Genomic DNA, 21073 nt, shown 5'->3' with positions numbered 1-21073 from the left:
AGATTATACCCTTTTTCTTTATAAATATGTGTGTGTCTCATTGGACTATATGTGTTGCCTGTGCTGTGTTTCTGTGTTTTGTGTGTGAACTCATGAGACGGATGTGACGAATCGTGCTTAGGGGAAAAGCAGAAGCTGGAAGCAGAACTAGGGTGAATGCATAACGGCTCTGTGTACAGATGTAAGCCCAGTCGCTATTTGTGTAATTTACAAGGCAGCAAGAACCTAAAAGAGCGGTGGAAACTTTGAGGAAGTTACTGATCTCTGCACAGGGAACATTTTAAAAGACAAAGTTACACAAATACACAGAGCACTTAAACCTTGTTATTGTCATACAGGAAGAAACCATCTATTTTTTCTTGTGTTCTGTAGGTTTTCTGACGGGTGTGGCAGCATCAGTCTACAGCTTAAAACGTACATCATCAAGAAAGATATATCACGAAATATTCATTGACCAATACATATTTCTCGTTGATATACTTTTAAGCTATACATGCACATACTGTATAAGACATGAGGATGGCTGTGCCAGTAACATCTTTTTCTCTTCTCCAAACAAGATTTTTTTTCATTCACACTAGCAGCGTGGTTCCATGGATGGCAATGGTGCCACTTTTGTCCAGCGTGAAATATCTCAACAACAATTAGATAGATAGGAAAGTTGTTCCAAACGGTCACGTTTCCCCTTGACTTTTTTACCTTGCACCATTATCAGGTCAAAACTATTTTTTCTTGTGTAAAGCAACTTTGGTTTTGTAAAGTTTTCTATAAATACAGATTCTAACTATTGTAAACTGTAAGCTGTGGTGTGACACTATGCAATGGACTGCTTTTTTTTCAACTACAATTTAACAACAATAATGGAAATCAAATGAAGAGGTGAGACAAATTCCCTGCACGGTCTCTCTCTCTCTCTCTCTCTCTCTCTCTCTCTGATACTGTGAGCTGAACTTCAATCCAAGAGAAAATAGGATTAGAGTCTGGCCCTAGATATGGCTTTACCTCCTGAAGACATAACCATGCTAAATACCACTCAGTACAATCCCATTGCAGGGATTCCCATGGACTAACTGTGAAACTCTTTGTATCAGAGAGGGGGGCGGACGGCCCACTGTTGTCAAGTCCTCATCTGGATACATGTTTGAAAGTGTTCACGTTGTATGGGTCAAAAAATGATGCTGTCTGATTAGGTGGCACTGTGAGTCTGTGCTGCTTCTGACCCAGTGCCACAGTGAGGGGCTACTCTTCTCCGGGCGAAAAACAGCTTTGTCAGTCCATTTTTGTCTCTAACTGACTGATTCACGTCTACCCGCAGGCCAAAGAAAACTAGAACAAGGGTAAAGGTGAAAGAACAAAGAGAGGAAGATCACAGAGGGAGAATAGAAAAAGCTGGTGGCTGGTTTAAGTTAAAAGAAAAAAGCACATACAGTAGCGTTTTTACAGTCTTAATTGCATGGCTTGAGACTTAAATATATATATTTTTGGAAATCTTTCTTGCATTGTGATTTGCTTCTGTTTAGCATCTTCCGATTTCCATATTCTAGTGTAGGTCAACTTACATCTGAGGAATGTAAACAATATACACAGAAAAACTGAGTGAAATACTGTATTATATAACATCTTACATCAAGCGTTCCAGCTCCATTCTACAATTGTGACAGGTATATTCAATGTGACTTGTGAGATACAATTCAAAAGGTTTTGTATTAATATCATGATAATAATATTATCTGCTATACAACACTGTACTCAATGACTACTGTTGAATCACAAGCCCTGTCATAGCGTATTTGTCTGCTTTGACCTTCTCATTCTAGACTAATTCGCCTCGTAGTTCAAAGGGAAGATCAGACTCTCTCCGCGGTTGTCGAACATCCCTCACTCTCTCAGCTGCCTGCTGAGAGACAGATTGCATCTCAGTTACCATTACTTGCGTGATAAGGCTACAGTACATCATCTACCTTTACAATACATTTGTTTTGCAACCCAATTGTGATATCATCAAATGTAAATAATATATCAAACAGGAGCTATCATCATAGGTTGGGGTTTTGTTTACAGACCTGAGGGTAGGCTGGTAGTCTCCACTCGCTCTTTTGATGAGGCAATCTGTGGTCAAACAAGGACGAAGAGGAAGGAAGAGGGGAAGCCAGGATGTCCTGGTATAGACCCCCGTCTCTCACGTCTTCATACAGATGGCTGTGAGAGTCCACAGGGAGGTGGGTGACACCTTGAAGAGCATAAGGAAATGCGACGCAAAACATGAACAAGTTCAAACAACAACAATAGATTCAGCTCCCGATTGGCTGGGACTGCATCATATTTTGGAGATGAGGTTTTTAGTGTTGCCTTGTTTACTCCGAGGTATATTTGTGTCTCACCGAGCCTACGCGTTTCCTCAGAGAGTGGACTGAGGGGCGGATTGTAGTCACCGGTGGGGTAATAATGATGGGAACTTTCCTGAAATTAGTAAAACAGAAGAGAGAGTATAAGATTAGCTTTGACCTTGAGTCCCATCAGGTAAATGACAAAGCCACATGTGTTGCATCAGTGCAGAGGGGGTTGAGGTGAATTCTTGGAGGGCCCGTTCACCCACATTGTTTTATCACAAGCCTCTAGAAAGATTCAACAATACCGATGGGTTTTATTTGCCTTGCTTTATGTAAATCCATCGTCGAGATTTTTGGATGGAGAGATAAAGAGAGCGAGAGAGAGAAAGAGAAAGAGAGAGAGAGAGAGAAAGAAAGAGAGAGAGAGAGAGAGAGGAAAGGAGAAAGAGAGAGTAGGAGAGTAGGACAGAAGATATCGTCCCTATGAAAATAGCTGACATTGAAGTGGAACATCTAATTGGTATTTATAGACGGAGATGTTGCTGTTTTTAATACTGTGACGACCATCTTGTATTGGGGTGCAGGCAGAAATCTCAGGGTCAGATATGTCAATACTATCTGCATTGAAGGTCAGATATAACGACAGGAAGAGGGGAAATTATGTTTTTGGGTAATTTGGCCAAAGCAACGCATACTGGTATGTACTGTATTAAATCAGGGGAAAGATAAAGCCTGCCTCCGTGGGGATTTAGGTTTCATTATACCCCATCCTGACAGCAGCGCTATCTGTTTTCTTCTACCTCGCTCAACAGTTTTCTTCAAGGTTCAAATCCTTGCTGGGCTTTTTAAAGTACAAAATGATAATTTCGCTGAGATCGATGTGCATTTTGAATGCTAATTGTGAGGTATTGATCTGTGTTCCATCTCTATGCACAGCTAAAGGTTCCATTAGTTTATCTATCCATTTTCCCCGTTATGGCTGAATTCTCCACTTCCTCCTCTGTCAGATCCCATCACCCCCTGTCTAACCTCTTTCCTCCCCTCATCTGTTTACTCAGGCCCTCTGTGTCGCTGCATATTTTCTCAACGGCTCTTTTCTCTTTGTCTCATCCCGCTCTTTCCTTTCTTCCTCCTCTCTCTCGCTCGTACCGCTGCATAGCTCTCGTAGACATTGCTGTCTGTGTCCGATCCAGAGTCGATGAGGAGGGTGCGCTGGGCTGTGGCGTTGATCTTATCTCTGCTCTCATACTTGTTGGAGTTGCTTACAGTTGACTGACTGGACCTGCATGGAAAAATCAGATTGTGTCATTACCTGTACTTTCTTGATTTATTTCTCATTTCTTGATCCCCAATATGAACTACCAGAGATGCAAAACACTCAGCACACAGCAACGTTGTTACTGCATACATTCAAGTCTTAATAACAGTGCTTCATGTGGCGCATGTACAGGTTTATTGACGGATTGTGGTGCAAGTTTGATGACACTAATATGAGTAGATATTGACAGAGGCTTGTTGTTTTGCGTGCCTGGCGGTTTTAGTTGCTGGGTCAGCTATTAGACAAGGTCTTTGACTTCTTAAAGTGGATTGGATGCGTGTCTCTTTATTACTTCTACTGAAGGGCCCTAACTTACCCCCCCTTTTCACTCTTCGTTCCATCCAACACACTGCCTCCTCTCTCCCCTGCAGTGAGAACAGAAACAGTAGGGAAAGCGGCTTAGTGTTAGGAAATTAGAACTTGAAGAGAAGAGCATCATCTCATAAGCACTGAAATTGATCGGAGCAAAAAAAAAAGGGCCAGAGAGTAAGAATGAAAGACAAGTACACTGTATAAAATATATGTAAAAACCAGAGGGCAGAGGAAGGTGAGGAATGAAAAATAAAAGATAGAGAGGGACAACCTGACAGTTAGACCGAAGAACAAATAGAAAGAGACAGAAGGAGAGATGGAGAGAGGACATAATGCTAGCAAATGAGATAAAAGATATGGACACAACACAGAAGTGACAGCTTTGAAGGATGAATGTGTCAGGAGGTAGAAGCTCAGACAACAGGCAGAAGGAGAGGAGACAGGATAGACAGATAGAAAGGGGGGACATGGAGAGATGAGAAGAGAGTGAGAGGCTGAGCTGACAATTGCATCATGGCACTGGAGTAATCTCCTTAGAGCTCTGTTGAGGAATAGGGACATTATAATGCCAGAAAGTGATGGAGGAAACACTTTCACATCGGTGGATAAAAAGATCATTATGGTTACCTGTCTGGCCTCGCCTCTTTTTCCACCTCAATCCAAAGAAGCAACCTAGTGAATTAAATACCAGCAGGACTCCAAACGTCACTGTGAACACCACTGTCAAATAGGCTGGCAGTCCACTTGCACCTATAGTTTGACAAAACATGAGAAACAGTTTATCTCAATGCCTAACAATCAACGTTAAAACAGGAGTAATATGGACATTTTGGGTGGATAAAAAACAGGCCCAACCCCCTCTGTCAAATGTCTTTATTGATTAAAGGTTATCAGAATGGGAGGGGGGGGGGGGGGGGGGGGGGGGGGGGGGGGCATGGGTAGGCACCATGACAACTGCTACTCTAGTAGAGCAAACATTACCAGCCTTGGAGGTGCATACATTAACATGATTTATCCAAATGAAGCTAGCTGCTGTGCAAACAGCAATTTCCAACTGCCCGTAAGAGCTTTTGCTGGGAGTTGTGATAAAGGACTTACTCTGTGAGACTGAGTCATCATCTGTTGGGTCTTCTCCCAGGCCTGGCCTCTCTGTAGGGAAAGAGAATGATTAACAGAAACTTACATGCCACACTTCTGCAAAATACACTTATATTCATGTATTACAGATTACAGGATGGTTTTACAGTACAGGCCTTTCGGTGTCAAGCTGGGGTTACTCTAAACTGACCCTTGGTGGTGATGGTCAGTACTGCATTGTTGTCAGCATAGTCGCTCTCTCCCATTACATTGAGGGCATTGACTGAGAAGTTGTAGGTGGTGACGGGCTGCAGCCCAGTGACAGTGAACATTGTTGCTCTGGGAGGAAAGACATCCATGTACAGGAAACTGGCTGACTTATCCCAACGGTATCTGTCAACCAAAAGGCACTGTCAAGTACAATTATATTATCATGCAAGAATGTCATTCTAACACCATCATTCTAAAGGCGGCCGTGGCTCGGGATATGGATCGGTTCGTCCACTAATCAGAAAATCTGCGGTTCGATCTCTGGCTCCTCCAGTCTGCAAATCGAAGTGTCCTTCAGCAAGATAGTGAAGCCCAAATAGCTCTCAAATTGTGTGCCATCACGTGTGATAACCATTAGATTGGATCCAGATGAGCAGTTTGGCAACTCGTATGGAAGCCTCTTCCATCAGTGTATGAATGTGTGTGTGAATGGGCTGAATGTTGGCATATAATGTAAAGCACTTTGAGAGGTCGTAAGACTATAAAAGGTGCTATATAAATGCAAGGCCATTTACACTCCTTCCTAGACAACTTACCTTACACGAAATCTTTGCCACAAACCACCATTGAAGCCGGGGATCCACTCCAGCGTGACTGAGTCGTGGGAGACGCCGACTTGGCGAAACAATGAAGGAGGATCTGGTCGATCTGAGGGGGAAAGGAAATGAGAAATGTGGAAAAAAAGCAAATGTTCTCTCGATTTTGTGAGAATACTGAAGAGCAGAACACCTTCACTCGACAGGTGGCTATTTGGAAAGGCTTTAGGTGCTAAGAAATGGAGATGTGTGCCATGAGATAGTCAAGTGATTATATCTGCAGACTCTGAAATAACACCTGAGGCCCTGCTGGCTCACACAAGCGTGCCTCTCTTACGGCCTCTCTGCTTTGGAGTGGTTATAAATAGACAAATTGATATTACTGAGAGAGTGCAGAGCTGATGTTCTTCGTGATTGAAATAGAAGAGGAAAACACATGATTTAAGATATTCTCACATTTCCCATTGGTCGCATTTGTGTTTGAAAACAGAAATTATTCTTATTTAGATCTGTGTATCAGAAGGACCGGTGATAACGGTTTAGCTCAGAGCAAAACGTTTGATTTGTGGGTGGACTTAGCGCAATCTGTCTGTGACATATTTTAGTACTACAGCATTTTAAGTTTGAAAAATTAAGTGAAGAAAATTGATAATAACGGCTATTGATAAATAACGCCAAAGACTAAATAAAATTCATTCGAGAGATGATCACCGTGGTAAAAACTTGTTTTTTAACAGTATATCTCTTCTTAATCACAGTTTATTCCAAAGAAAATATTTTTGACAGCACCAGCTTTGCATCTTTTAACAGCGCGCCACTCCTCATCTGCTTTTTCTAAAGGTTGTGCTATGTTGTATGAATGATCAGAAGACATGGGCAGATGGCTGATCCATCTCAGAACAAAGTGGCGGATTTGTCCAATTTATTTGACCGAAGTCATGCAATGAAGGATGAAGCCTCTTGATTATTATCAATATTGTGAATAAAGATCAAAGGAGGCTAACCAGGCCTTCAGTCAGGCACTGCTTCAGTCAGGGTAGTGAAGGGAAAGTGGATTATTTTGCATTTGGAGCATGTAAAAAAGAAGGGTGTTTTTGAGGGCAGAGATAATCAAGGAGAGAAGGAGGAGAGATAGTTGAGCAGCAACGTAAGAAGGGGATGCTCTACTCGTCTCTGGCTCCAGGCTGCAGCCCAGTTTGCCGAGTAAATAATTCCCACTATCAGCTCTACTCATAAGATTCCCGGGCAAAGAGGTCAGCCTTATTTGGATTTTGTCTCCTTCAAATCCATAAAGCACCATACTGAGAAAAGAAAGCCCCTCTCTTCCTCTCGAGCTCTAGAATGATAAGGAAGCATATAAAATCTATTATCACTGCGTCAGATTAATTATGAATATTCACAGCACTAACAAAGTGACTGGGGAAAAACGGGGCCAATATTGGATTGTATTTTATGGTTTTTATAGTAAACATTAAATGTGTCCAATGGTGGCTGTGGGCCTTCGCTGAGAGCAGGACCGTGTTGATAATGGCGGTGGTTCAAGGATACACTGGTAGCTTGAAGGCAGAAAAGTCTAAGCACGCCGGGACAGCAAAGCCTATCACTGCAGCATTATCTGAGGAGTGAAGTACTGCTATAGGCGAAATGATAAGGTAGCGATAGAGGAATGAAGTAAGTTCCTTAAAGGGTGGACACTCAGGAGCAACAGCTCTCTCCAGTTTGCTTTTTCAGTGGCCCTCCCACACTATTATAATGTTGCTGGAAAAGGCTGATAAACCTTGGACAAAGCAGCACAGACACAATTATTTTGAGATGCGGCCAAATTAGAACCAAAGGAATAGTTTGTGCTCCACTGCCAAGTACGTGATATGCATAATTCCTACATGCTGTGTGCTCTAACCACTGACTGATCATTTGCCGTTCATTTAAAGATGCATTAGGTGATTTTTGACCACTAAGGAGCCGAAAGAGAGGCCTGGCACACAATAATGTAGGTTTAGCAGCAAGCTATTTCTTACACATCTACACTATCCAACATACACTCATCTTGTAGCTCTGGTTTACTTCGCAAACTATTTTGTTTGGTTCTAATTTGACGTTCTTCACAATCCACTCCTTGAATTAGGCTCTCTGCTGTTTCGTGCTGGGTTGGTAAGCGTGCACTCTGCTTGTTTGGTGGAAAGAGCTTTTTTGTTTTTAGATCGGGGAGTGTGTTGATGAAAACGCGAAAGCGAGAATGGTCTTATCGAGAGCCAGTGTTTTATTTGTTCATTCTGGAGAACTGGAGAAACATGGCGAAGAAGACCCGCTCAGTATGTAAATAAAAAAAGTAGAGCTGGGTGTTAATTCTCAGTGGCTTGGTATTACAAGTGACCCCTCTACACAACAGAGCCATTTGATTCAATTGGAATTTTAAAAAATGCTTGATGCATTTTTAACATTTCATTGCTGTCTATAGAAAACTATGTGTCCCTGAATTTAGTGATTTTTAAACTATACTGAAGTATCAAGTGGTCCTCAACTGAAATGAGAAAATTCTCCCCGATTTGAAGCTAAATACACCATTGAAAGACCTATTGAATTATCCAATAAATGCATTTCTACAACACTGAGACAGGTTTCTTTTTCTTAGCACATAAAAAGATGACGCATTAAAGGTACATAGTTTATAGACAACCTCAGTCACCCAGAGACACACACCCACACACACAAAAACCAAAAATGTACGAAGATGAAGTACTTGTGCTGACGAGCTGGATGTCTAGCGTGTCCTCCCCAAGTGAGTTGCGAGCAGTGCAGCCGAAGATAGCGTAGTCCAGAGCTGCACTCACATTTACAACTCTAACTGTGCTGGTGTAGAAGGAGCCCCCCCTCACGGTCCGCTCCTCATACCTGCAGCACGCACGTACACAAACACACACACCCACAGCAAGAGAGATAAATCCTGAGCAGGCAGACAGCAGGGATTGTGATGTCCTGCGGATTGCACTAAGTCCCCCGATTTCACACATCAAAGAAGCATAAAACAGGTATTTGCATAGTGAAAAGCAAGGTATAAAATGCACTAAATCTGGATTCAGTGGTGAAATAGCAAGAAATGGCAAAATAATATATTATATTAGTGGAAAACCTTATCTAATTGTTAGGATTCATCAATATGTGTGTCAGTGTATATGAGTGCTGGAGGGATGTAATTTTGAAGGCCAAGCCTGAAAGTTAGCATCTCACTGGTTCCCTCGAAAAACAAGACAGATTTTTACATTGGATTTTGGATAATTACAGAAAATAATCTCTGCAGAAAACACAAGTTTATGTTTTTTTATATACGTTTTGTTCAGCAAGATAATCTTCACAAATGAACACCATTTAAATTAGATTTTTGAAGCGTGAATGCAATCTGCAAAAGTAAAAAGCTAATGTTAGGCTATCACATTACATCACAACAAGGCTGTGAAGGCGGACTAGTCGGCATGATGCTCTGTAGTCTCATTTAGCCACTTGTTATTAACCGCCTTTTTGGTGATACGTAAAAGCTTCAAAATTCACGAGAAACACATTTATCGACGGATTTTCTTTGGTAGAACAAAACATTAAAATCTCTTTAACTTACGTTAACCACAGACCTTATTTCAGGCATCCAAACAAAAACCCATGAAAAAAAACAACAAAAAAAACATTGACTTCGAGACGAGGGAACCGGAAGTGCAATAATGCCGACTCATTTTGGGGTTGTAGGACTCATTCCTTCAGCACTATATAGTGAAACAAATTGTTAAGAAAATTATTTGAAATAACATAATGCATATTCTTTTGACCTGGGGTTTGCAAAGTCTATGCGTACACCATTTCTTTCCCAAGAGAAGTCTACACGAGGAATGCCTTCTGCCCGACACACTACCTCAGCTGTAGCGGTTCCATCCCCTCTACTTGCTACCTTCCTCCACTGGGATCCTTTCTGAAGCTCTGGTTCGACTTCACAAGACAAAATGGCCATGGAGGTTATTCATGCAGAAACCAGACACAATACAGAAGTAAATGTTCAGGATTAGTTGACAAGCACAAAAACATGTGCATGTAACTCTCCATGTATCTTTTGTTCCCTTTTGATACTGACAATAAATGCTACAAACTCACATTGCACTACCAGCTGCACATTTACAGTGGCGGGGGATGCTATGCCATTATTGGCTGTGCACTGGTAAAAACCAGCATGCGCCCGAGTAACATCATGGATGGTCAGAAGGCCAGATTCATCTTCCTGGGTCTCCTGTTCCAGCTCCACCTCCCCTTCTCCCTGTGGAAGACAAAGTGAGGGGGGATAAACGGCAGACAGCAGCTCTCCCTCAACGCACACTCCCATCCTGCTGGGTGAGGGCTCGAGTAGGGGGGGGGGGGGGCTGTGCGAAAAGCAAGGCAGGCAGGTAGACAGTGAGGGAGGAGGAAGAGTTGAGCAGGAAACCATCAGGGCTTGAGGTGGGGATGGGATGGGCATTGGGGGACAGACGACAGAGAAAGATAATGCCAAGGGTTGGAGAGCTTCAGGGAAAGAGAAAAGGAGGGGCTGTGCAGGTTGAAAGCGGGACACACAGTACTGCCAGAGGGGTGGGTTAGATCGGAGAGGGCATCAGTAGATACAGAGACCACGTCACATTGACAAATGTGCCCTTTAGTCATGCAGCAGTAATGAAAGCTATTTTTCTGGATTTGGGCTGTGTGTGGAGCAGGAAGAGGTGGGGTGGAAGGATAGTAAGAGCCAGTGAAATATGGTGCATCTGTGCATTTAGAAAGGCCAGTGATAAACGGTAGGAACAGACAAAATAATAGAAAGCAAGCCAGATAAATGAAAGATAATTCAGGGGATGACTGTGTTTCTCTGTATATGTATCCAAGCTCTCACCAGCCATTTCCAGGAGAACATGTCGGATATAATGGGGTTGGCATCTGCCACACATATCAGGTCTGCCGTTTCGCCCAGGTTCACTACCACAGGGTCTTTCTCTGCCTCGACACTGGGAGCATCTGAGAGTAAGAAAAAGGGACAAGGCTAAGGCAGGACCAAAGGTTAACGTGCCAACTTGGGACAAATCATTTGGCAACCCATTAAACAGGCATGCTGCATTGCAATAATTACTCTTACACTTTTTCGCCTTTGAACTTGTTCATAACCCTGTCTTAATTGGCCTCTGTGTTCCACATACAATGCCATTAACCTCTCAATATGTTGGGGGATTACAGATGCTTCCGCAACCAAACTGAGAATTGGTCATTTGACCCCGAAGGCCCTCGACTGAAAGCACATTCTTCATTAAGTCTTCTCTCATCCCTGATTTCATGGTTCCTCTTCTTGTCAATATCCGTATAACTCACAAGCTTTTTATACTTCCCATGGGTGCCGTGTACTTGCAACAATAAGACCATTAGTGCCTACTTGTCGAAACTTATGTTCACATTTGAAGAACAGTGGTGGGAAACACTAGAGAGACGCAGACCTCTGGGTTGGAGAGATCCACCCATGTTGGCCTGCTAACCGAGACCGACATTGTTAAGTGGGCTACACCGCCACCCATAAAAGCTAGTACAATCCTCCATACATAATGAATATCTACAACTGTCAAGCCCAGTCGGATCAGGACGGCAGAATCCATTAGGCTTGTACCATGGGCTTTGGTGAAGCAGGCAGACCTACATTTCCAACACTTCCATTATTAAATCATCAGTATCAGGGCAGAGGGCCTGGAGCTCAAGGCTGGGCCTGGGGCAGCAGTGGAGAAGCACGGCCTTGCATTGAGGCCTAATGAATGTGGCATGTTTGCTGGGTAGGGGCTGAAAGTCAATGCTGATATGTGTCCGAGCGTGTGGATGCACTGAAAGTTCTGATACTTGGCAGCTTTAGACAATTTCAAAAAACGTGTAAGAAGCCAACAAATTAAAATCTAAAGCACAAAATGGATAATGCTATGCAGCAAAAAGTCTGCTCATTCTCTGTAAAGGTAGAAGTCTATTCAACAGAGATAAATGATGTGGATGACTTTGTGACCGACAGCGCCCAAAGGTATATCTAGCACGAAATGGAAAAAAAGAGTGATGAATCATGAATGGATGGAAGTAAAATAATGCTTTTAAAAAGTACTGTTTCTATATTTTCTCTTACATCCTTCCTCTCATTTTCATCTCATTTTCTATTTTATTATTTTTCCTCTTTTATGTGCATTGGGGTACTTTAATGAATCCATAGGAATTATTGTAAATAATTAAACTTGCTTTCAGAGGTAGCTCTACAAAAATGATCAAAACACACGGGGAAAAATGCAGTCATGGTGCAGCTGCCACCCATCTCATCATTAATATGTGCAAAGTAATCTACAGGTATGGGTCTCAAAATTCTTACTTGCAGTAAAAACTGTGAATGTTTAAATTGATTTGCCTTCAACATAAAATACAAAAAACTCTGAACATGTGTGTGGCCACAAGGATGCATGTAGGTCCTTACACTGAACGTCCAGCATAATGGAGATTTGGTTGACACCCTCATCATTTGTACACTTGACCTTGTAAACTCCGGCATCTTTCCTCGTCACATTCTTGATCTCCAGTGAGTTCTTGTCTGACCAGTGGTAGCGCAGATCCCCCTCTTTCCAAAAACATGGAAAGACACACACACACACACACACACACACACACACAGAGACACACATGCAAAACAACAGTAAATTAAGTATTCATTACATGCTCATCAGCTGTGTGTCCTCTGGCCACTGGTCTCTAAGTGACATCTAATCCTGCATTATTGATTGGCCTGGCTGGATTCCCACATCAAGCCAACAATAGGCTACGTGAGAGACACCTCCTGTACCACAGCAGTCAAAATGTAATAGGTAGGTTTCCACATTCCTGATACAGTCATGTTATCGTGGGGGCTGCGTATGATGGAGCAAACAGAGGGAACAGAGAGAGCGTGGGTGCAGTAGGGCCCCGATGACACTGGCCTAGAGGAGTAGCCAGGTTTAGAACCGTTGTGTTGTATTCAGGGAGACAGCAAACCTCATTTAGACTGCATACATTAGACCCATAATGAGAATCACATTTGGCAGGGTCCCATGCTGGCTAACCTGCCATGTTTTATTCAGACCCTGAATGGCAGAGCTGAGTGCTTACTTGCTGGCTCAGCTCAACTAGGACCCGGTTTATAGAGCCATCACACAGCCGTGGATCACCTTTGACCAGCTTCTCCCTGTGGTGCAGCCAAATGCAGGAGACCTCCTCTGGGTTAGCTGAGACCAGCAGTGGGATGGCTGCCATGTCATCCTCCACCACCTGGACCTGCACTGGGTGCTCTGGGCTGAACTCTGGTGGGTCTGACACAGAAACAGCAAGCAAATTCATCTGCAATAAGTTGGATTTACTCCAAAAATACGTGTGCAGACGCATGAATACAAACTCCAGCACACAATGACAAGAACCAGCGAGAGAGAATACAAAGACACACAAAACATGTTGAGCATGAAAGCCGAACGAGACACTAATGAGAGTCAAACCAGTAGAAAGTCGACATCCCACCAATAATTCCAGATCTAACCAACTTCACATACTTAGACAACGGGGGAGTAAGGCAACGCGCGAGTGAGAGGGACAGGCATTAAAACAACGAGTGACAGTACTGTTGTCCAACTGCAGCTCCGCACAAACACACAGTGACATTCCTTCATGCTCATACACAGTACCAAGCTTTGAAGCAGCGGCTGGCTGCTGCCTGTGAAATGGCATCAAAGACAAACATGGCCATGCAGCAAAGCAAATGCACAATTAGGACACACTGCCACAGAGCTCAACAGACCCACAAATCGCAACAAAAGGCTTCTAGTGAACAAAAAACACACATACTATAAGCTGACATTTCTGTGCAAAAGTACACCGGTAAAGCAGCTTACGTCGGCACCAATATAGATCATCATTATGCATCGTTTACGATTTATGCAAACCACATCTCCTGCTCAATCGCCAAGATGAAAGAAGGAAATGAACCAAGAAAGAAACACGCAGACGATTCACCTTCTACTTACAAAGCACATTGAGTTTGAAGAATGTGTTAACCCCCTCCGCCAGCACAGGGCTGTTGGCCTGGCAAATGACCCTCTGGTTGTGATACTGTGAGCTCAGATTCAGGGATAGAGAACTGTGCAGTGATACGCCACCAAACTGAGCACTCCTGGGTGGCTGCTCCACTCCCTGGAACCTAGTACACAAATTGCATTCAGCAAAACCAATCAACGGGACAGTTCAAGTTCACCTCAATCAGACTCATTATAACACAAAATGATCCATATCATGTCCTTATCAACGTGTGTTATTGTCTGCAATGGGCCTTTCCTCCCACTGCCTTGCCAAACCTGCGTCCGCCCAGGCTCCAGGATATGCTGGCCTTGGGGTTACTGCTTCCAGCCTGGCACTCCAGAGTTAACATCTGGCCCCGACGTAGCTCCTCCTGTTTGGTTGAAATCTTCATACTTACTGCTGCAACTGTAGAACCATGGAGAAAACAAGAAAACACAATCCTTACTCACTGACAATATCAGGATGAAGAGTGCAAAGTGATGTAGCAAACAATCTGTGTGAATGGGTTTATATCAAATCCATTTATCTTATATTGTGCTTTTCTCTCAGCTGAGTTAGAGTGGAGTAAAGCTCTGTCTGTGTGTATGTGTTAGATCTCCCTTCCAACTCACAGTGAACCAGGAGCTTAGTGTCGGCAGAGATAGTCTTCTTTGCCTTATTTGTGGCATCGCAGCGGTAGGTGGCCATGTTGTCACTTGCCGTCAGGACCAAGACCAGTTCTCGAGCCACACCCCGATCAAAGGACGTCTGCTTCGGTGCATCAGTCACAGCCTTTCTGTTCTGAAACAGGAAGGAAAGGTTTTTACATAGAGAAGTGTATGCACTCTAGACATACTGAGCAACACACCCACACACACACACACACACAGACAGACATTCACTGACAGAGCACACTAACCTTGAACCAAGTCAGAGTCCCAGTGGGATTCCCGCCAGTTGAGAAGCAGATGAGACGGACCGTGGTCCCTGAACGAAGGGGGACATCTTGAGGGGGAGAATCGAGCCACACCTTTTGAGGGGGATCTGTTATAAAAGGATCAACAAGAGTTTGAAATATATTCAATATTTTCAAAATGTTAGTCCCATTTGGTTACCATACATGTTTTGCAGACCAGCTGTTTATACTGTATTTAGTGACCATCACTGACTTCTGGCTTCTTTCAAAGAGTCATACAGAATAGTTTCAATTCAAAAATCTGTACAGAAAACATCTCCTCTAACAGAAATATGACAAAGCAGACCCATGGAAATAGTTGCTCTTTCTGTGTCAAGAATTCTAATTGCCTCTTTTGCGTTTCTTGACCTACATTTATTGAATTAATTGTAATAAAAAATATAAAATGAATTGGACCCCTGCTGAACCATGATGGATATGTTTTATGATAAGATGTAGAAAATAAAGTGGTACCAAATCAAAATGTCCTTTTCCTTGGTGATTTCTTATGCTGGTTATGTCTACCAAAGAAGAACATTTAAATGAACTACACTTATCCTTACTCACAATAGACATCAAGCGTGGCGGACTGGGTCTTGGAGAAGTGTGTGCCCTTGTTGAAAGCCTCACAGGTGAGTTTCAGTCCATCCTCTTTCCGGGAGACCGTGTGGGTCATGTTGGACATGGTTGTCATCCCACCATTGTCTCCCTACAGACACAACGCACACATGACAGTTCAGTCAGGGGACGGACATCCTTTGTCTCTGGCATTCTCAGTCTTAGGAGAGAGGGGGAAAAAATCTGGAAGAAAAACAACCCGCACTGGCTTGTCTTGGCGAATACAGATGGCAAATTAGCTGCTGTAATGACTGATGTTGTGCATGGCCTCTGATAAATAAGCATATTCATCTGACTCTCCTGCTTTGCATACTGCTGTAAATTGAGCAAAGCACCATTTTGCACCTGCCTGATAGTGGTCATGCCTGTGCAGCACATCTGGTTATTAAAGCCATTATTGTGGTGATTACTGTAAAAGCCACAGTCAGAAAGACTAACAAAGACACTGGACAGGAGCGTCAGTCTTCATTAACCTCACACTGTTTCAGAGGCATTAAAGCTCACACACAGCACACTGAGTGCCTTGTGTAAGATCAAATGAAAATGCTGCTGCTAGATGAATAAAGAGCTTGTTTAATAACGCTCATCTTCTGTGTCAGCTTTTATTCACTTTGATCTTATTAACATACACAAAAGAGGAGAGGAGTAGCAGAATACTCTTTTTAGAATTGGCAACGGATTCATTTGCAAAGCTGCAGCAGGTCTATTCTGACACACTGCTCGTGGTCATGCCATTTTCTTTCATCTATTAAGGTTTACGAGGTCACATTCCATTTAGAAAATGTTATTTTAATTTACTAGGATGTTTTTTAAAACAGGTTTTGTGGGTACCCTAAAGACAAGCTTGACTGAGGGGCAATGCTTTTGCCTTGTGTTCACAAAAAAAAAAAAAAAACGACCAGCATGATCACCATTACATCTCAATGTCTACACTGGCTCTTTCTTTTTTTTTCCTGTCTACCGGCTTAGACAGATAGACTTCAACCTTGACTTATTGTGTGATGTGTAGTCCCACCTCTTCCATAGTTGCAACAGTGGAGTTGAGCTCCTTGTAGCCGAGCCACCAGCGAATCTGGACAGGCGGATTACTGGAGGTGGCATAGCAGCTCAGACTCAAGTCCTGCCCCTCAACAGCTGTGAACGCACCCAACAGAGTCACCTCTGCAGGCTCAACTGTTGTACACGCACACACATAGGTAGGCAAACATACAAAGACAAGTCAGTGAAAATATCGCCCATGAATAGCACATTCAACAGCTACCTATTCTGATCACAGTGGCAGTGCAACTATTTTTGGATGTGAAACATAGAGTTGTATCAAGGGGTGAGAAGGAAAAATCACTTTGAGTGGCAACTTGTTTTCTCAGGAGGTTTTCAGTGTGGTTTCTAAAGTCTGCTTCGTTTTAACCACAGGGGGAGACGGGGTACAATAGCTGCAGGCAAAGTGATGCAGCAGCATAAAGCCTTCAGGGGAATACAAAGAATGGGGACTGTGCTGGCAGACATGGGGAAGGAGGGGTCATGTATGTAAATCTTCTATAGTCATTTGTGTCTATCCCACATGAAAGGCAGAATGGGATGCATTTGTGCATGCCACACACACACACACACACACACACACACACACACACACACACACACACACACAGAGACTGTTTAAATTAAGCAGGTGCCATGAGGTAAAAGAGGCATATTCATATTTCACCAGTGAAATTTTTTCTGTGCCCTCCAGCTTTTGCCAGTGCCTGGAGCGCAGTCAGGCAGTCAGCAGCTCATTTTCAACATCCCTGAATGGATGACTATGAGAGGCAAGGCACACGGGTCTGTTGGGGGCCTCGTGAGGAAAGGAGGGGCACTGGAGTAACTTCAGTCACCTTTACATAGCATGAGTAAAACATTTCTGCCTAATTTAAAGCATATTTACATAAAATAGGTGCATCAATCACGCAACATGTAAAGCTCCTGACTTGGCATTGTCTGGCTCTGTAGTGGAAATCAGGCTATTGTTAGACTCAATGCACCAAGGCTGCTGAATTTTAATTCTGTATTTGTTTTATTGTTGCTGAAACAAACATTTTATATTCAGAGAGAAAATGATAATCTATTAACCATGGGCGTTACTATCGCACAAAGTGTAGGCTTTACCGCCTCAGGATTGTGCATTGAAGCAATTCAGCTGAATTAGTGGAGCAGCTATGAAAGAGCATGCATTGATACTAATCTGGAGGCAGACAGAAATATGGGCTGCAGCCATAACAACCATTAGTTTCATTAATGATATTAGTACTAAAAATTTTTGCTGGGACAGCAAAAGAGTTGGTTTTGGAGGCAAGACTCTTATTATATTACTTTGCCTCATGTCCATATTCTAAATTATCTATTGCTGCAAGTCCTGCCAAGGCTTCAGCGCCGTGCACTATATTGAGCACTATTTTTACTCACAGAGCACAGTGATTTTGCGGCTGGCAGACAGGGACAGGGACAGGGACACCAGATTGACGCTCTCACAGCACACCACTGCCTGGTTGTCTGCGGGGGTGATCTTCAGGTTGAGGACGCTTCTGGACCTCTGCGCTACAACATCTGCTTCCCAAGTCCTTGTCAGAACTTCTCCATTCTGACACACAGATGAAAGCATGAAATTGGAAAAGGCAACATCAAGAACGTTTGTTTAGTTGCACTGTCCCATATGGTGCAGTGAAGGAAGTACAGACGCTACACATATTGTGATACTTTCACTGCAAGTTGTTAAACTACAGTAAAATAGCTCATTTTGTCAGTGTGACAGTGTGTTACAAAGCCTCCTTAACAGATGGTGCTGAAGATTTACCTTGGTCCAGTGGAGAGACGCTAGAGGGTTTCCACCATGAGACACACACTCCAACACGAGCATTCTCCCCGCTTTGACTTCCTCTCTCTCCAGACCTACAATAACTGGAGGCTGAGGTGGGACTGCCAGGAAACAAGAGACAAAAATGAAAATGGACTTGACAAAAAGGGAATGGCAGAGAGGGCGAGAGAAAACGGAGGAGAAAAGGGTGAGGGAAAAGAAAGGATGTAGTAACTCAGGGTAACAGGGATGCAGCGTGATAGGATAACATAAAAAAGAAACTGCAGTGCAATGAGAACACTCTTGGCAATTGAGTAGGGAGCATCCGTATTTGTTGAGACGGGGCCAATAAATTGGGCACATTCAACATGACTGTGGGATAAGAGGTCCAGATCTGATGAAAGTATTAAGGGAGCAGTGAGCTGGATCAAGTCCATAAAGCAAAATAACAGATGTTCAAACAGTAATAAGGCAATGTGAAATATGAATAAATTACAGCCCCCTTGAATAAAATATATGCAGTAAATAGAGGACAGGCCTTTGTTATTGCCGCAATCAGTTTCAGAGAGCAGGCTGCAGACCCTGGGCCAGCGTGACAAATTGCCACCTTGCTAACAATCTGGCTGGCGGAAAATGGCCACCGCGGTGGCTTTGATGGGCTGGCATGCTGAGTAAGACTGCAGTGGTGGTCCCAAGTTCTGCAACATTAGCACTTAGCACAGAGCCCATGTTGTTTAATACAGAGCAGAGAGACGAAGAGGAAGGGAGGAGTGCTCATGGTTATTGGTGGTTGTTAAAACAGCAGCAGCGGCATCTAATGTGGAGGAGTATAGATAGAGACAACATTAAGGTGTCTAGTCAGCCTGTGGATAATACGGCAGCTGAGGTGGAGGGAGCGCTTACTGCTAAAGGTGTCAGCAGCCCTGCTCCACTTTAATCAACAACATGATTTAGGCTTGGGAGAAGCAGGTGGGTAGACTCTTAGGCCTAAACAATCAATTACCTTAACTGATCAACAGAGAAGAAAATACTAAACCAACTGTAGAGAACAGTAGCTGCGGTGTCACACTGTATGTGCACGCAGCAACAATGGCTTTCATTGTTGCCTCGCCAAATGAGAGGGGAAAAAAAGGCCAACTGCAATGAGACCCAGAGTGTCAACTCACTTTTGTGTGCTGCAGTAACAATTTCATTATATAATGTTGCACGATTTGTTATAATAACATGAAAGAAAAAGCCACAGAAACTGCCTCCCCTTCTGCCTCAGTGGATTCTAAATTTAATTTGAGCTGATGAGCACAAAAGTTGCTGGGTTAGTTCTGTAGGATTCATTATTATTAACTGCGGTGGCTTTAGCTTTCCTTATTAGTTATTAAAAAGTTAAACAATTCAGTACTTGAAGCCTCACTGAAACTATCCATCTCAGTTTGTCTAATAATTGGTTTATCTGCTTTGGTTAACATTGGGGAAATAAGACTAAGGGTAAAGATGACATAAAAATGCATTAAATCTAAAGTAAACTCATTCAAATGTAATTGCAGGGTTGGTGTTTGATTCTCCGCTGCTAGCCACCACTGTAAGAAACAGTTACATGGTTTTACAGTACGAAACGCCTTCGACCTCCTGCTTTGGTGATATCAATCTCAGCCCACCAGGGGCAGTCTTGTGAACTGGAGGCAGTCAAACTGATGTCTTGAAGTAGGTGTGAGTTTGCCTTCAGGTTGAATGTTTCTCCTTGGACCACTAACACAGACTGAGTGCACAAGGCCGGATACCCCTGGGTCTCCCTGAGGTTGGGTTCCTGTGTGGTTGTGTGTGTTTGTACACTGTGTTTCTTTTTTTGAAGAGAGGGGGTGTTGACTGTCAGGTTACAGACAGGTTGAGACACTCACAGTACACGCTCATGGTCATTGTGGTCTCCGCAGGCCGGAAAAGGGCGTGGTTCTTGGCGTGACATGCCAGCTGCCTCCCGTTATCAGAGCTCAGAGCGGTGACCCTTTGGGAGGTAACAGCAAGACAAACAAAATGAGAAGGATGAAAGACAGAAAGTTTATATTGAGCCATATTGAGCCAGTTTCCCACTTAAGTAAAAGTATAGAAGTCCTATCAGTAAAATGTACATCCGCATCAAAAGTATAAGTACTTGTTGAATTGCAAATGGTGATGCATGAAAATGTTGTAGCTGGTAGAGATGCAGCTCATTTTCACTACTTTATATACAGTTTGGTAGTTTAGTCTAGTGGATCCCAATCTAGGAGTCACAAGATACGTCCGAGGGGTCATGAGATGATTAATGGGCTAGAAAAGAAGAACAAACTGAGTTCTGGTACACAAATGTGTAGTCATTTTTCTTTTCTTTTTTTAAAAGATTTTTTTCCAGGATTTGTGCTTTATTGGATAGCGATAGCTTGGAGAGAAACAAGAAAGGCAGAGGGCAAAGAGAAGGGACAACATGCAGGAAAGGGCCAGGGCTGGAATCAAAGCCGGGTCGCTTTTTAAGGCGTTACAACCCAAAAAAACATTGTCAACCACTTCTGCAACTATGTGTTATAATTTATTGGGTTATCATGTGTTTTTTTCCCCCCTTAAGTTCCTTAATTTGAAACAATAGGCGCCAGATAGTCGAGACTGAAGAATGTTAGTGTAATATTTACTTCTGAAATTAAGTTAAGTAGAAGTACAAAGTAAAAATAAAATGGAAATACTGAAGTAAAGTACAAGCAGCTCACAAATGCA

At 43.1% G+C, this 21073-nt stretch overlaps 1 protein-coding gene across 1 annotated transcript in view; it reads right to left on the bottom strand.

The window, feature by feature from the left end:
* Positions 1 to 1773: 1773 nt before the first annotated feature.
* nphs1 (NPHS1 adhesion molecule, nephrin) overlaps positions 1774 to 21073 on the bottom strand; it is a 36210-nt gene continuing 16910 nt past the window's right edge. The window contains exons 7-30 of the mRNA XM_079164949.1: positions 20230 to 20333; positions 18338 to 18459; positions 17950 to 18124; positions 16523 to 16680; positions 15457 to 15598; positions 14854 to 14978; positions 14567 to 14735; positions 14231 to 14360; positions 13904 to 14076; positions 13058 to 13198; positions 12334 to 12447; positions 10741 to 10862; positions 9978 to 10137; positions 9659 to 9815; positions 8584 to 8735; positions 5844 to 5955; positions 5249 to 5430; positions 5059 to 5109; positions 4588 to 4710; positions 3965 to 4013; positions 3480 to 3612; positions 2382 to 2460; positions 2064 to 2230; positions 1774 to 1894 (exon numbers count right to left, since the gene is read on the bottom strand). Of these exons, the coding sequence (XP_079021075.1) occupies positions 1814 to 1894; positions 2064 to 2230; positions 2382 to 2460; positions 3480 to 3612; positions 3965 to 4013; positions 4588 to 4710; positions 5059 to 5109; positions 5249 to 5430; positions 5844 to 5955; positions 8584 to 8735; positions 9659 to 9815; positions 9978 to 10137; positions 10741 to 10862; positions 12334 to 12447; positions 13058 to 13198; positions 13904 to 14076; positions 14231 to 14360; positions 14567 to 14735; positions 14854 to 14978; positions 15457 to 15598; positions 16523 to 16680; positions 17950 to 18124; positions 18338 to 18459; positions 20230 to 20333 (3121 nt within the window). The 3' untranslated portion in view covers positions 1774 to 1813. The remainder of the gene's footprint in view (positions 1895 to 2063; positions 2231 to 2381; positions 2461 to 3479; positions 3613 to 3964; positions 4014 to 4587; positions 4711 to 5058; positions 5110 to 5248; positions 5431 to 5843; positions 5956 to 8583; positions 8736 to 9658; positions 9816 to 9977; positions 10138 to 10740; positions 10863 to 12333; positions 12448 to 13057; positions 13199 to 13903; positions 14077 to 14230; positions 14361 to 14566; positions 14736 to 14853; positions 14979 to 15456; positions 15599 to 16522; positions 16681 to 17949; positions 18125 to 18337; positions 18460 to 20229; positions 20334 to 21073) is intronic.

This window comes from Pholis gunnellus (assembly GCF_910591455.1).
Source record: "Pholis gunnellus genome assembly, chromosome: 8".
Lineage (NCBI taxonomy): Eukaryota > Metazoa > Chordata > Actinopteri > Perciformes > Pholidae > Pholis > Pholis gunnellus.
The sequence above is the reverse complement of the archived record's forward strand: the minus strand, read 5'-3'. Positions and strand labels throughout refer to the sequence as shown.